The sequence below is a fragment of the Gnatocerus cornutus genome, chromosome 2, assembly GCF_029298725.1.
Source record: "Gnatocerus cornutus isolate USDA-ARS CGAHR chromosome 2, icGnaCorn1.1, whole genome shotgun sequence".
NCBI classification, from domain to species: Eukaryota; Metazoa; Arthropoda; class Insecta; order Coleoptera; family Tenebrionidae; genus Gnatocerus; species Gnatocerus cornutus.
The window spans coordinates 7,104,193-7,120,472 of record NC_142234.1 but is presented as its reverse complement, the minus strand read 5'-3'; the positions used below and the strand labels follow the sequence as shown (position 1 = coordinate 7,120,472).

At 30.0% G+C, this 16,280-nt stretch overlaps 1 protein-coding gene and 7 long non-coding RNA genes across 9 annotated transcripts; 3 read left to right on the top strand and 5 right to left on the bottom strand.

Moving 5' to 3' along the window:
* Nucleotides 1–96: 96 nt before the first annotated feature.
* On the bottom strand, nt 97–703 carry LOC148178445 (uncharacterized). The gene is made up of 3 exons (XR_015769657.1): nt 612–703; nt 371–478; nt 97–318 (listed from the first exon to the last, which is right to left on the bottom strand). It is a non-coding gene; the product is annotated as an uncharacterized LOC148178445 (long non-coding RNA).
* On the top strand, nt 551–1,057 carry LOC148178444 (uncharacterized). Its single transcript, XR_015769656.1, has 2 exons — nt 551–813; nt 874–1,057. It is a non-coding gene; the product is annotated as an uncharacterized LOC148178444 (long non-coding RNA).
* An 846-nt stretch (nt 1,058–1,903) lies between these two features.
* Nucleotides 1,904–2,328, bottom strand: LOC148178443 (uncharacterized). The gene is made up of 2 exons (XR_015769697.1): nt 2,205–2,328; nt 1,904–2,145 (listed from the first exon to the last, which is right to left on the bottom strand). It is a non-coding gene; the product is annotated as an uncharacterized LOC148178443 (long non-coding RNA).
* A 278-nt stretch (nt 2,329–2,606) lies between these two features.
* On the top strand, nt 2,607–2,943 carry LOC148178442 (uncharacterized). 2 transcript variants are annotated; one of them, XR_015769700.1, is made up of 2 exons: nt 2,607–2,680; nt 2,742–2,943. It is a non-coding gene; the product is annotated as an uncharacterized LOC148178442 (long non-coding RNA). The 2 variants fall into 2 exon arrangements; XR_015769699.1 differs by having other exon boundaries at nt 2,645–2,689.
* A 3,515-nt stretch (nt 2,944–6,458) lies between these two features.
* LOC148178441 (uncharacterized) lies at nt 6,459–6,809 on the bottom strand. The gene is made up of 2 exons (XR_015769677.1): nt 6,767–6,809; nt 6,459–6,709 (listed from the first exon to the last, which is right to left on the bottom strand). It is a non-coding gene; the product is annotated as an uncharacterized LOC148178441 (long non-coding RNA).
* A 593-nt stretch (nt 6,810–7,402) lies between these two features.
* Nucleotides 7,403–7,790, top strand: Nplp4 (Neuropeptide-like precursor 4). Its single transcript, XM_088031224.1, has 2 exons — nt 7,403–7,493; nt 7,553–7,790. The coding sequence occupies exons 1-2, from the start codon at nt 7,482–7,484 to the stop codon at nt 7,709–7,711; spliced, it is 171 nt and encodes a 56-aa protein (XP_087887350.1). The 5' UTR covers nt 7,403–7,481; the 3' UTR covers nt 7,712–7,790.
* A 1,385-nt stretch (nt 7,791–9,175) lies between these two features.
* LOC148178439 (uncharacterized) lies at nt 9,176–9,470 on the bottom strand. Its single transcript, XR_015771762.1, has 2 exons — nt 9,450–9,470; nt 9,176–9,370 (listed from the first exon to the last, which is right to left on the bottom strand). It is a non-coding gene; the product is annotated as an uncharacterized LOC148178439 (long non-coding RNA).
* A 5,099-nt stretch (nt 9,471–14,569) lies between these two features.
* On the bottom strand, nt 14,570–15,029 carry LOC148178438 (uncharacterized). Its single transcript, XR_015769694.1, has 2 exons — nt 14,901–15,029; nt 14,570–14,807 (listed from the first exon to the last, which is right to left on the bottom strand). It is a non-coding gene; the product is annotated as an uncharacterized LOC148178438 (long non-coding RNA).
* Between the last annotated feature and the right edge of the window lie 1,251 nt (nt 15,030–16,280).

Genomic DNA, 16,280 nt, shown 5'->3' with positions numbered 1-16,280 from the left:
TCACTTCCTAGTGTTAATTTTGCAAAATTATGTGATATTTAACTACTGTAAAGTGACTTCTTTAATAATCATTAGAGACAAAATCAGACTTTTTTTTATATTATTTTATTTAACCAAAACAATCACAAAAGCCATAAGATGGAATTTTGACTCCCATTTGCTATTTTTCTAGAAGTAATATCCAGCACCATATCCCAAACCATATCCACCATAGGCAACAGGGGCAGCATATCCATATCCCAAACCTCCATACAAGACTTGTGGGGCTGGTTTAGGGGCAGCCAAAGCCAAGGCAAAGAGGGCGGCGAGAAGAACGAACTGAAAAATAAAGTTAGTAAACAAACTCTTTTTTTTTAAACTATGTACTTACAAGTTTGAACATTTTGATTGTTGTGATGTCTGGAGCAAACACTGACAATCTCTGGTTTGTCGATAATATTTATACTACCATATGGGGGTGTGTCGCAAACATAGAACTCTATGAACAGGAAATTAGCGCACCAGTCCTCCAAAATATGAAGTGGGTCAGCATTGCCAATTAACAGGTTAGTTGATTATTTATTAGAAGAAATTTAAATATCAAGTTCTAAGAAAAAACGATAATAACTTACTTTTTTGCAAAAGTATCTACCTCCTTCCGACCTTCTAGAAGTAACATACGTCTATTGTCATATGGGTAATCTTTCACAATAAAATTTGAAGGTCTTCATCTCCACACACCTACAAAATTTTGTATAAAAAGGCTAGCACAGAGAGATATGATTAATTTGTTTTAGACAAGTTAACTACACAACAAGCAACATGTTCAAACTCGTGAGTTCATCGCTAATTTATTATGTTTATTGATTTTTAACACTTCTTTTGTCATTTTAGTTCGTCTTCTTGGCTGCCCTTTTGGCTGTAGCTTTGGCTGCTCCTCAACCTGTGCCACAATTTTTGTACAGTGGAGTCTATGGAACTGGCTTGGGATACGGATATGGAGCTGTTGCTGCCCCCGTCGCCTATGGTGGACTGTATTATTAATGACAATTGATAAAATAAATTTTTGAGTAGCCTACATATGCATTTTTAATTATTATTCTTACAATTAAAACTTCAAGGGTAAAAACTAAAGAAAAAAAAAACACGAATATTTATTTAACAGGAATTCCATCAATTTGAATCATTTTTGTCCTTAGTTTTTATTTCTTTGATTTTAAAAATTACTTATTTAATTCTATTCCAGTCATTGGATGATTATTTGCCTGAAGCGTATTTTTGTTCATTTTTCCTGCAAATAAAATTAGTCAAATTTACAAAAACAACTAGCAGAGCAAAATCATTGTGACAAAAATTTTAAATTTTAAATACTAAAAAGTTGACACAGGACAAACAAATGAATGATGTATTTGTTACGTTTATTTATTGTTAAATTGAAGAAAAAGTAATAAATTTAAAATGTTTTACATAGAATTGAAAATTAAAATATGCAATAAATTTGATATCTCTACTGTGTGTGCATAAAGTTCGTTGTACTTAATTTTAAGTAAACCAAATATTTTTTATAGTAAACATTTTTATCAATTTCTATAAATTTCTATCAGTTTTCCTCTTTTTCATGAAAAAATAATTACAAAAATTGTTTTTTAGTTTTCAAATATTTGCAAAGAAGAAAATTCATTGTGGACTTAAAACCTCTAGGGTGTTTGAAGCTTAATTTTTCAAAAAATATGAAATGGAACAATAATAGTTCTAAAAAAATTCAAATAAATTCTTCATTTAAATATAAATTGGCACTACCACTGATTATGAAAATCTCTAATTGAGGAATCAAAATCAAATAGATAAATAAATATGTATCCACTTCATTTATAAAACTATTGTGGTGACGCATTTTGGAGTATCATAAAAATATACAAAAAAATTGGTTTTATGAAACTATTTTATTTAATCAAAACAAAAACATCGAGTCATAAGATGGCATTTTGACTTTCAATTTTTCTTTATCTAGATGTAATATCCACCATAGCCCAAGCCATATCCTCCATATCCTCCATAAGCAACAGGGGCAGCATATCCACCATATCCCAATCCTCCATACAAGAGTTGGGGAGCGGCTTTAGGGGCAGCAAAAGCGAAAGCCAAAAGGGCAGCCAAGAAAACGAACTGAAAACAAAAACAATAAAATATAATAAAATTGATTATTTTGTACAATGTGTACTTACAAGTTTGAACATTTTGATGATTGTTGTGTGACTTGTTTGTAGCAAATACTGAAGAGCTTAGATTTTGCGTGTGCTATTTATACTAACTCTTGGGGGTGTGTCATAAATTTTCAGAGCAGGAAATTCGCAATTAGACCTCCAAATCACGAACTGAGTCCGCATTGCTATTTAATAGGTAAGCTGATTATTTATTAAAGAAATTTAAATATCGATTTGGATCTTATCATGTAAAAATCGTGTGATGATTAAAGAAGGTGACAGGAACCTTATTTAGTCAAGGAAGCAAACCAATAATGTCACATGAAACTAAAACGCATTAAAAAGTATGCTAATCTATGCGATCTTTCACAATTAAAATTTGAAGGCCTTCACCTCACACTCCTACGAAAATTTGTATAAAATGGCTAGCAAATCCTGGTGTGACTATAATTTGTTTTTGACAAGTTAACTAATCAACCATCAACATGTTCAAACTTGTAAGTAAAGTAATGCAATCAATTTAGTAAAGTTTTGTTATAACAAATTTAATTATTTCAGTTGGTTCTTTTCGTTGCCCTTTTCGCTCTTGCTTTGGCCGATCCTAAACCAGTACCACAGGTTCTGTACGGTGGTGCTTATGGAGTCGGTTTGGGTTACGGATATGGAGGAATTGCTGCCCCCATTGGATACGGTGGATTTTATTATTGAAGAAAGACTTTAATTTAGATGTTTTGATTATAGAATAAATTTTGAAACACAATACCTGTTTACTGCTTTGATTTAAACCTAAAAGTACATTTTGGGTGTATGTAGTATATTCGTTTAATATCCAGCGCATCCACCAATTTGCTTCAACGCTGAGTTATTTAAGATACAAGTTTAAAAAGTCATTGTATGAGTGGCTGGTTTAAAACACGAGTTTACAAGAGTTTTAAAAGATGTAAATTCCATAAAATAATATTTAAACGTGTGTCTTACAAAGTTTTATCTACGATTGGATTCGATCTCTAAATAATTAAAAAGTTAATCATCTGTCATCAAATGTTAAAATAAATAAAATTTGATCTGTGGTCATATAAAGGATGGCCTTCGGGCCTAATATGTTTGTTATTTGTGAACGGATTTTAATCAAATTTAAAACCTAGATAACTGAAAAGGTCAAATTGATTTCGCGACACCCTTTTCTTTAAAAGGAAAATTTTCTCTGTCTTAATTTAAACTGAAATTGATTAAAAGTAATAACCGTCTAGCAGGTCCAGCTTCGAAAAAAAAAGCTAAAACGATGCCAACTTTTACCAAAACTACAAAAACTTCTTCGACAATAAATTTAAGGTCAATTTTAGACTTTTCTGACATTTCCAAACTGTCGTTTATGACGTTTTTAGTTTAAGTTTAATATCGACTAATAATTCTCTTAAATGGAAAAGATCCAGCCAATTTTTGGTAAATAAATTTAATTTTTTATACTCGACGTGATGAGATGGTAAACATTCTGATTAAATTTACCCTTCAAAAAGGTAGCTTAAATTGCATTTTTACGGTGAAGTAGTTTAATTACGGTTGAATTAAGCTTACGAATTCAGTAATCTTTGTTTTAATTTTTATTAAATCTTGGGCTTAAATGTCTCAGGTGGGCCATCGTGTATAAGCGAAAAATGTGCAATATGCATTAAACGTTTTCTTTTTAAACCAAAATCTACTTTTTTCACAATCGTATTTTGTATTTCGATTTTTTTTGTATCCTTCTGTCTTCACCATTTTCTACCTCTAAAGCTTTCTCTTTCTTGCTTATTGCCACTATTTTTTTCACACTTTTCTAAACCGCTACTAATTGCAATGCAGATTAACTATAAATTTAATATAAAACTAATGTTTTGAAAAAAGCAGAAAATTAGAAGTCTAAAAGAATCTAAGACAAAACATTTTTTTAAATTTTATAACAGTTGTTTGACTTTTTTACTAAAAGAAGCAATTGTGCATTTCTTTGTTTGTATTGCATTGTTTATAGCCGGAGTCATTGCATCATTATTCATTAGCCGTTTCATCTTTGTTTTGTATTATTTATAAGCGAAGAAGTTTATTTAACTACTTTTTTTTTCGTACTTCTTTTTGCTTTTTCTGGCGATCTGCAACTGTGTGTCCTTGCAGACGATTTACTTTTACTTGCGTTGTTATACCGGTTGATTTAAATCGTTTATTTCTTTTACTTGTTCAATGTAGATTCACGTTTGCCCATTAAGTGTAAGCATATTTGTATGTAACTATATCTTCGTTTCTCATTGTCTTGAAACTTTTATCACTTCACTTTATTAGGTACTACTTATAACCACTTTATAGATTTTTTTTTCTTTCCATTTCTTACTTTTAACTTGACTGTCTTCTACCGCTGATTAATTCTTGCATCTTTGATCTCTTATTAAAGTGTTAATGATTCTATTGTTTTGATTTATAATTATTAATATTTCAGTTTCTTCTTTTTTTCAAATTTACTTTTTTCTTAATATCCTAAATTCGATTCCTTAAGACTGTGTTTAGTGTATTTCAAAAACACGCTGTATGTGTATGAAGTAAAAATATATGCACTTAGTCCGGTTCAACTTATGTTTTTTAATCTTTCGATTCTAATGCGGATACGCATGTGAGAATAAAAACAAAAAAATATTTTTATATTGTATATTTAAAAAAAAAGTCAGAAGATGGTATTTTGACTAATAAACTGTCTACTTATTTAATAAACCAATCCACCGTATCCCAATCCATATCCTCCATAAGCATAAGGGGCGGCATATCCACCATATCCATAGCCCAAACCTCCATATCCTCCATACAAGAGTTGAGGCACTGGTTTAGGATCAGCTAAGGCGAGGGCGAAAAGAGCGGCGATGAAAACGAACTGAAAGTAACAAAAATGATAAATAAAAACAAAATTATTTTGTACAATTACACTTACAAGTTTGAACATTTTGATTGTTGTATTAGCTTGTCTGGAACGAATACTGACTAACATTCATTTTCGTCATGTATTTATACTAAAATTTTGGGGGTGTGTCTTATCAACATAGAGAGCAGGAAATTCGCAATCAGACCTCTAAAATTTGAAGTAGGTCAACATTAACATTTAGCAAATTAGTTGGTTGGTTATTTATTAAAGGAAATTGAAAAATCCAGTTGTGTATAGATAAAGTTTAAGCACTGTAGCTTCGATTTAAAATTTGTTAGAAAATAGAGGGTGAATAAACAATGAAACGTTAATTACAATGTCGGTAAAATAACAGATTTAAAGAACTAACTATGGAAATTTTAATGTTTGTTTACATGTTTTTCTTTCTTAATTTTAGTTCGTATTTTTAACCTTCATCTTTACTAATTATCTCGATAGTGTGGGTCTGATTTTGTAATAAATTTTACGCTCTGATGTTAATATTCATTATTTTAATTCAATGTTAAGGATTACGTGCTTTTAATATTCTATCTATATGTAAATATCACATATAACAAGTTCCACTTATGATAATTTCGTTTGTACCTACAAATTAAGTTTTTGTAATTTGGCTTTGTACAAATGTTATTTCTGAAAGACGAGATTTTATAGATTATTAATGAGAGCAGCTGATCGAAAACATAACCCAAAAAGGTTAAAGAAACATTATCATTTTTCAGACCATAGAAACAGCGGTACTTATTTAAGTGGACAACTCCATTTTTGGATGAAATACGTTTTCAATTTTATAAAAAGAAAAACTGAGCAAAAAAAAAGGCATATGTTATGCTCATGTTATTATTTCAGAATTAAGAAACATTCAATTTTTTTCTAAATGTTCAAATTCAAATTAGACGACCAATAAGTAAAAATAGATACTTGGCAACGACAAAATGAGCAATTCCAACTATTAAAAGGAAGTTCGCAGTTGTAATTCATCCCCCGCTTAACTCCTCTTAGTGTTAATTATTGTAACAATAATTTTAAATATTGATATTTTTTAATTAAAATTAATTAATATACTTAAGACGAAACTGTCGAGGACGAACGGTCCGCAAATCTTCCCAGCTGGTTATGTAATTTAAAAACAGTAAAAGCTTTCACAGAGAAATATTTCCGTTATTTTAGTAAAGTCTCACATTTTTAAACTTGGTAGTGATATAATTAATTTTTTCCGCTTCATCAGTAAGATCATTGAGTATCTTTTTGAAAAACAGTTTTAAAAATAATCGAACTTTTTTCAGTTAATTTGAAGCAGCGTAATAACAAAGGATAAAAAAAAAATTGAGCAAAAATAATATTTTACATTTTTTATTAAGCTAGACCAAAGACAAATAGTCATAAGATTCAATTTTGACTAAAACATGATTGCCTAGTTTTAGTAGTAGTATCCTCCATATCCTCCATATCCCAAACCGTATCCTCCTCCATAAGCGTAGGGAGCAGCATATCCACCATATCCATAACCCAAACCTCCGTACAAGTATTGAGGAGCTGGCTTAGGATCAGCCAAAGCAAGGGCGAAAAGGGCAGCAATGAAAACGAGCTGAAAAAAAAACAAAAAAACTATGCACTTTTTTTTCTTTTGATCGATGGTACTTACAAGTTTGAACATTTTGATTGTTGTTGTTGTGACTTGTCTGTGCAACACTGGCGAAATTATATTTGTACATCCTATTTATACTGATGTTTGGGGGTGTGTCCTTCCTTCAGAGCAGGAAATTCGCAAAAACAATTAAAACAAGTGGGCTAGAATTAACATGTAACCGGTTATTTGTTTGCAAGAAAATTACAATATAAACTTGTTTATGGGGGATTGTAACAGGAATAAATGGACACTAGGCAGAAAATAATTACAATTTTAACAAAAAATTTAATGGCGAGATACTTTGACATTTACTTCTGTTTTGTACAAATTACATTAAATATAAAAAAACTGAAATAAGAAAAAGTCAACCTAAAAATGAAGCTACTTGTTCTTATTTTCTCGAAGATTGATGACTGCAACTTTATTTAATCAAGCGTTAATTCAAGATTACAATTTTTTCGGAGTGCATCTCAAAGTGAAAAAAATAAAGTTGCTGGCCCTGCATTTACTTTCCAATATCACCAATTTTTGCTTGTTTATTACGTTGTCTGATCCATTTTAATTGGATGTTTAAGTTTACCGTCGTTTATAAACTAAAACCTGTTAAAACACAATTTCCTGATCAGTGCATTTACTGTGACGCATTTCCATATAATAAATAAGTATAAATAAGACATATAAATGTGAATTCGTCAGTGTTTGCTATAGATAAGTCACCACAACAATCAAAATGTTTAAACTTGTAAGTAGAGATGAAAATATAAACCAATTTTTATTTCATTTTTAATTTTGCTTTTACAGTTGTTCGTTTTCTTCGCCGCCCTTTTGGCCTTTGCCTTGGCTGCTCCAAAAGCTGCTCCACAATATTTCTACAATGGACTAGGATATGGATATGGTGGATATGCTGCCCCTTACTCTTATGGAAGTTATGGTTTAGGATATGGCGGATACTATTTCTAAGTGATTTCGAAAAAAAATAGTCAAAACATCATCTAATGACTACTTGGTTGAGTTTATTTTAATAAATGATAAAAACGTATACTTTGACTAATTTATTTGTTTTTCTGACAAATTATATTTTATACCTACCTACCTAATCAATAGATAGAATTAAATTTGATCAACAAAATTTATTACGTAATACTCGAGGGATAACACTGCTCATTAGTACGAAGCCTCTGTTTAACAAGTCAAAAGAAATAGTGAAATAGGGAGTCATTTTTTGTTTTAGACACCGGACGACAAAATGTCTAGCGCCGGTCTTGAATTAAACTATTGGTAACATAGGTGACATGGGAGATTTTCTAATTTGACAGACAGCAAAGTTACCAATATCGTTGGCTTAAGTTGTTAAGTTGCTAAGTCCATTTTTAAACATAATGTGTTTTCAATTTTGTAAAAAGGATAACAGAATAGTACAGCATTGAATCCTTTGATGTGTTATTAATTTAGAATTAAGAAACAATCTATTTTCATTCCTCAAATTTTCAATTCCCAGATTTGACGACATATATGTAAAAAAATAAGATGTCTCGACCTGGATTACAAAAATTCGAAATATACTTAGCAACTCAACGAACTAAGCCTAGGCTACTGCGATTTGGAAATATTTTTGAAATACTTTATCTTTTTCCTGCTATAAGATTGTATTAAATTATACAGAATGTCCCAAAACTCGCAAATGACCCGTTGGTCACAAATTCTGTCTTGCATTCAAATAGTAAATTTACAAAAAAGAAATTTAAAGTGATTGGATTTTAAACGTTTTATTATTGTCGACATTTTGTAATTTGTATACACAGACCCCATTTACTCAACTCATCACAAATTTGACAGTTCTACAACCACACATGTTAGAAAGGTTTGCAATTTTTAAAAGCCCAATTAACCGTGAGATTTTTGTCTATTTTTATAATGTTTCGTCTTCTAGTGTGTAGACTTTTCTAGCCTGAGTTCTGACAAATAACAAACAGAATAGAAAAATTGCAAAGTGAATCAGACTTTCAACTAAAACTCTATTGGCCCAAAAGATGGGTGGAGTTAAACCAAGATACGAAATTTCGATAATAATCAATATTTGAAGATACATTATTAGTTACTAACATCATAACTAGTTTTGTCCAAATAAGAAACGTTTGTAATTAGTAAATTTTAAATTTTGACATTTGTAATTGGTAAAGTTTGAATTGCTCAAATTCAATTAGTGGTTAACAAGTCCTTCTCAAATTCTAAAATACTCGTTTATCTTCTTTACCATTGGCTTTTATTTCAAAATTGAGGACTGATGTTTGAAGTTTGGTTTATTATAATACATAATAATTGTGAAGAACAATTTCTTTTGATAAAAATAATCATCGATGGAGACAATAAAATTCGAAAAAATGGTTTTCAAATATTTTATTAAGTTAAACTAACGCCAGTAGTCATAAGATGATGTTTTGACTATTTTTCCAAACTGATTTAATAGTATCCGCCATATCCCAATCCATATCCTCCATAGGAGTAAGGAGAAGCATATCCACCATATCCAGCATATCCACCATATCCTCCGTAGAAGTATTGTGGGACGGCTTTAGGGGCAGCCAAGGCAAAAGCCAAGAGAGCGGCGAAAAGAACGATCTGTAAAAATAATCACAATTAATAAAAAAATCAATAATGTTTTTTAATATTATGTTTAGCAAATTTTAATTTTACTTACAAGCTTGAACATGTTGTTTGTTGTGGTGACTTGTTGTGACACTGACAAATTCGAGGTGGTGTGCATTATTTATACCACATTTTGGGGGTGTGTCTAATTACTTATACAGAATAGAAAATTTATAACCAGATCTTAAAAACGCTGAGTGGGTCAAGATATTAATTTAACAGGTTTGTGTTAATTTATTTTTATTATAAAAAATTAAATATACATACAATTGAACAAGATATGTAGTAGTTAAATAGAGATTATTAGAATTAAAATATTTAATGATTTAATGCTAAAAAAACAGAAAGATCCTCCTGTTAGTTTAGCAATTATTTATTAGACAATTACTTTTGATTACTTCTCAACAGACAAGAAATATAAATTATACAAATTTAAATTATAAGTGTAGCTGCTAATAATTTGACCTTATTTTAATTAAGATTACAACTTGTTCAGAAAGTGCATTTCCGTTTAAAAAAAATCAAGGTAGTGACCCTTCTTTTATTAAAGTTTACTTATTTTATTACGTTGTTTCGCTAATTTAACAGGATATTTAAATTTCGGTAATTTAAAAACCAAAACTTGTTAAAGGTAAACACTGACCCATTTGGAAATCTGGTTGTAAATTTTCTGCTGTATATTTAATATGACACACCCCCCAAAAATCAGTATAAATAAGACACATAAATGTGAATTCGTCAGTGTTTGCTACAGACAAGTCACCACAACAATCAAAATGTTCAAACTGGTAAGTAAAAATGAAAATTAAAATTGTATTTAGAAAGCGTAATTTTTATTATTGCTTTTACAGATCGTTCTTTTCGCCGCTCTTTTGGCCTTTGCCTTGGCTGCCCCCAAAGCCGCCCCACAGTACTTCTACGGTGGATTGGGATACGGCTATGGTGGATATGGTGGATATGCTGCTCCTTACTCCTATGGAGGTTATGGTTTGGGATATGGCGGATACTATTAAATCGGTTGGGGAAAAACTAGTCAAAACACCATCTTCTGACTACCTGGTTTAGTTTAGTTTAATAAATATTATAAAAGCATTTTGTCTTATCTGTTTGTCTCTTTCAAAATTTACCTAATATAAAAAAATTGATATTATATTTTCAAAAGAAAAAGTTAACAAACTTCAGGCTGTGACATTAAAAATTAGTAGAAAGACTTCACTGGAGCTTGGAAAAGTTTTTGCGCAACATGTTTTCTTAAGATCACTGGAGTAAAAGCAATGACGCAGAAAGCTTGGTTATACAAAGTTGTATATTATCTAACATTACATTTAATTTTTTGTAGAAATGTTTTAGACAGTTTGCTAGTTTTGAAACGTCAACGTTGAGAGATAGCGAAGCTCCCAACATATACAAAATTCTAAGGCCTTTTGGACGATTGTTGCTTCAGTTTGCCATGAGCGATACTTTTATAATAGAATAAGAAGATAAACAAACTTTAAACATTTTATAAATTAAAACAAATCTTCCTAAATTATGATCTTAATTTCCTGAAGAAGAATAATTGTAGTCTTAAATTACTTGTCAACAAAAACTTGACAGAGGCATATCAATCTAGCATGATCTTCACTAGACTAAAATTTTTATGTCAAGTTTTTATCTGCTTTTCTTGTTTTGAAATTAAGCACCGAGGCATTCTTCGTCGATGTAATTTTTTTCATGTACAGTAGAACTTCGGTAATTCGAATTAATTAGGAGCAAAGTGTGTTTGAATTATTGTGATTTGTTTGGATTATTGAGAATTTGTTCTAAAGGGTAGATAACTTAACTTTTGTTTTAGTTTATTAACATCCTTTATCCAAAATGCACTAATAAAGTAGTACTTTATTTACTCATTTTAGACAAATAAAGTACTCTTTTACTCTCTAAGAATGGCTTTCTAAACGCTAAAAATTTGTAACTGCTGTCACTTCTGTCAATTTTTTAAATGCCTTAATTGCAATCAACAGAGGGTTTAGATAAAATCTAGTATTATATTTGAGTGTAAGAACAAATTATTCACTCCAAAAAGCTTATTCTCAAGATCTTCACGATGTCGAGAATAACTGATATTTTTGTCGTGAATAATTTGCATCCTTACACTCTTATATTATAAATATCTATTATTCATTAAGGAAATAAACTTATTAACCCCAAAATTGTAAGTGATCCTACATCTTACATCTTCAATCAAGAAATTTGGAATATTTATTTCAGAAATGAATACAAAATTTTCTCCCAAATTTATTTTTTTGTGAAAGGGCAACGTCAACAACAAGTTCAAATGTAAATTAATCAAGTAATTTGAACATATTATGTTGTTCTAGCAACAATGAGGGCATAAAGTCCGTATGGGGATTAAAGAAATACTTATTCCTTAAGGCATTACAGAACTATACACATTATATTTTGAAAAATGAGTAAATAAATCGATTTATATTCCCGGTCGGAAGAAATTAACTACTTACAAGTATGCCTATACTCGTACATACACAACGAATAAAAATTATTAACAATTTTTGCTGTTTTTAAAAATAAACATTAAACAAATAAAATTTGTTTGAATTAATGAAAAATACATTCCTTGTTTATATTAAAAAGGTAAAAACAAATTATACTCTGTTCGGTTTACTGAAATTTCGGATAAACTGGGAGTTGGAATAAAAAGGAGCTACTGTACTTTTAATCGTTTATCCTTTTTGTCTATTTTTTATTTTTGGTTAATATTCCCAAATCGTGCAGTTTTTGATGTAACTTTAGACTTAAAAACCACACATTTTAACAAAAAATCTTTTTCTGAGAAAGTCAAAAAAATACAAATAAATGCTTTTCTAAAATTTTTATTGAACTAAACTAGGTACATGGTCATTTAGAAGTAGTATCCGCCATATCCCAAGCCATATCCTCCATAGGCGTAAGGAGCAGCATATCCACCATATCCGTATCCCAAACCACTGTAGAAGTATTGTGGGGCGGCTTTAGGGGCAGCAAAGGCGACGGCCAAGAGGGCGGCGAGAAATACGAACTGTAAAAATTAATACAATTAAACTTTTTGTTACTTGTTTTATGGTTTTTTATTTTAATTACTATTAATTTTACTTTTACTTACAAGCTTGAACATGTTGATTGTGTGGTGACTTGTCTGTAGCAAATACTGATGAATCCCTGTTTATGTGTATTATTTATACCAATTTTTGGGGGGTGTGTCTCATTAATTAATACAGAAATTTATAACCAGATTTTAAAAACACTGAGTGGGTCAGGATTGTAATTTAACAGGTTTGTGTTTATTTAATTTACATATTACAGAAATACATATGAAAATTAAGTATTTGGCTATGAAATACTAAGTGTAAGTATATAATCATAAACAATTTTTTGGATTCTTCTTAAAACATTAAAATGTTCTTTCCTAAATAAATAAAAAAGCAGAAACTGGCTTGATGAGAAGTTCGAAATGTTGAAAATTTCCTGCTCTGTGCAGTTTATTGAAAACTTATTGAAAACGATAAATTCATCAGTGTTTACTACAAACAATTCACCAATCAACAATCAAGATGTTCAAACTTGTAAGTATAATTATTATAAAAAACTACTCCAACTGTTTGGAATTGATTGCAAGTTCTAAACGTATGTGTTTTCACAGTTTGTTTTCTTCACTGCTCTTTTGGCTTTCGCCTTGGCTGCCCCTAAAGCCGCCCCACAATACTTCTACAGTGGTTTGGAATATGGTTATGGCAGATATGCTTCTCCTTATTCCTATGAATCTTATTGACTGGATATGGCGGATACTATTTCTAAATGAATTAAATAAAAATGTAATCGAACCACCATCATATGACTGATTGCTTTTTCAGTTTATTAAATATGTAGTACAATTAAAACCATGTATTTCGTTATTTTCTAAACGCTTTTATGAAAGATAAAATGGGGGTAAAGAGGGGTTGACATTATTTAGTTTTTACAGAATTTTGAAGATACAGATCATCAAATTTATTAGATGTATTTAAATTTCCTAGTTGGTTTTGTTTATCAAAACCTCATAATAATTCAAAAAACATCTCAAGAAACTAAAAAAAAGGTGGATATGTAAGTGGAAGAGTTTGTTTTAATATTTTCATGGACAACGACAATTTGACCCTGCGAAAATAATTTAACTTGAATAACTAGTTCGTTGAACTAATAAAACTTTAAATAAAAAAAATCACAAAAGCATAGATAAAATTAAGAAGTACTGAGCTTCAGAAAAAATTGGATAGACATAATACAGAGTGACTGATCAAAAGTGCCTTTGCATTTTTACACGTAGGTCCAGCGAAAAATAATTTAATTATTATTTGTGTGTCGTTAAAAGAAAACATAGAATAAGTGCTATTTTCATTTGCATCATTAATAAAGACTTGAAATGGACAAGCAACATAAATTAAAGCCAGATTTTACACAATTAAAACGAATTGTTACGACGTGGTACGTCAATGCCTCTAAAAAAAAATCACCCTGTAGTTATTTATATTATAAGTAAAAGAAATGCTAAATTAAAAGCGAGTGAGATTATTTTGAATCAAGATACAAATTTTACGAGCTAAAAATTGCAAAACTTTGACAGATGCGCAAAAATTTTTGATGTCACCAATATGAGTTGTGTAATAAAAATTGTACAATAGCTTCATTATATGACTTGTTGTAAGATGAGTATATTATAGGTATAGCGCATTTTGTCATTACAGAACAAGAATACAATAGAAGTCATTAGACAACTTAAATGAGTGACAGAAATAATCCATTACAACACGTAGGGTCTTTGATAAAATGTCTTCAAATAGTTTGATAATCAGGATCACTAATGTTTCTTATATCGAGTGATCAATATAATTTGTTATCAATTTTGCACGGTATATAAATGGTTGCCAAAGTGACAGTTCTAAAACAAAAAATGGCAAAGTTGTCGTAAAATATTAAATAATGCAATAAAGTAGTAATTATAGTTAAACGGCTGTTGCATTTTTTTTTAAACGAAGGTTTTACTTTTGAGATGTCGCTTTGACATTCAATAGGTACGGTTTAATAACACAACGTACGTACTAGAAGCAGGTAGTTTTGCAAATTACAAATTTTTTAAGAAAACAGAATAAACTATAATGCGTTTTTAAAAATATTTATTTAAAATAGGAAAAGGAGACAGTCAGTCATAAAGTGGAGTTTTGACTAAAATATTATTCGTTTAGAAATAGTATCCTCCATATCCCAAGCCGTAAGTTCCATAAGAGTAAGGAGCAGCGTATCCTCCATAACCATATCCTAGACCACTGTAAAAGAATTGAGGAGCTGGTTTAGGAGCAGCTAAGGCGAAGGCCAAAAGGGCGGCGAAAAAAACGAACTGTAAAAATACACAAAGTTAATAATATTAATAATAGATAAATAGATATCCAATCTATTGCTATTTTTTTATGTGTTCTATTTAGATACTTACAAGCTTAAACATTTTGGTTGTTGTGTGGTGAATTGTCTGTAGCAAACACTGATGAGTTGAGAATTCCGTGTATTATTTATACTCGTTTTCAAGTGTGTCATACAGTAATTTCAAGACTTGTACCGAGCAGGAAATTTACAACCCGATCTTGAAATTGTTATCTAGCAGGTTTTAGTTTATTTCGTTTATTTATTGAAAAAAAGTTAACCGTGTAATAAAATGTAGTAGGAAGTTTTATAAATAAGCATACAAGGTAAAAAATTCTAATTTTTACTCATATTTGAAACATCAGAAGCATAATTAATCAAAAAACATTCTTTAAAATCAGATAGTCACATTTAAAAAAATATGAATATTTTAATATTCAAAATCTTCTTTAAACTGAAATCTGCATGTTTTATTAAAACCTTCAGGAATTAAAATTAAACAAAAAATTAAAATGCAAATACATATGTAAAACGTAGGCGTATATAATTTTAAAGTGGTATACCTAATTGCTTTTATTTATTGCATCCAATTGAGAAGTCCCGCAAATATTTTACCGTAATAAGTAAAATACTTGTTACTCTGTTCTAAAAAACTCAAGTCTAAAATAATTTTACCATTTCAATAGTCAAGAGTGGAAATAAAACCTACTCGGTGCAGAATTACAACGGAAACTTAAGAGTTGCGATAATGAACACTGAATTTTTACCACACTGTCATCACAACTAATTTAGAATGCAAGATTAGCCACAAGATTCTCAGCATCATCTTAACTGGATATTTAAATTTTCTTTAATAATGAACACAAAACCTGTTAAATTACAATACTGAATCGTTCCGTATTTTTAAGATCTGGTTGTAAACTTCCTGCTTTGTTTACGTTACACTGACACACCCCCAAAAGTATAAAATAATACGTTAAACCAAATATTCGTCAGTGTTTGCTACAGACAATTCATAAAATCAACCAAAATGTTTAAGCTTGTAAGTGTTTATAGAAAAAGTTTCAATTTTTTGTCATATTTGCTTGTAATAACGATTTTATTGCAAATAATTATTTATTGTTGATAGTTTGTTTTCTTCGCCGCCCTTGTGGCTGTCGCCTTTGCTGCCCCTAAAGCCGCCCCACAATACTTCTACGGTGGATTGGGATACGGATATGGTGGATATGGCGGATATGCTGCTCCTTATTCTTACGGAACTTATGGATTGGGATATGGCGGATATTACTTCTAAACGGATTAAAGAATAACAGTGATCGAAATTCCATCTGAAGACTGCTTTTTTGGTTGTAGTTTAATAAATAATTTTATAAAAATATTCTGTCTAATTTATACCTGCCTCCCCAATATTAAAGAAAAGAAATTTTATTTAAAATAGTTTTTGAAGATGTAA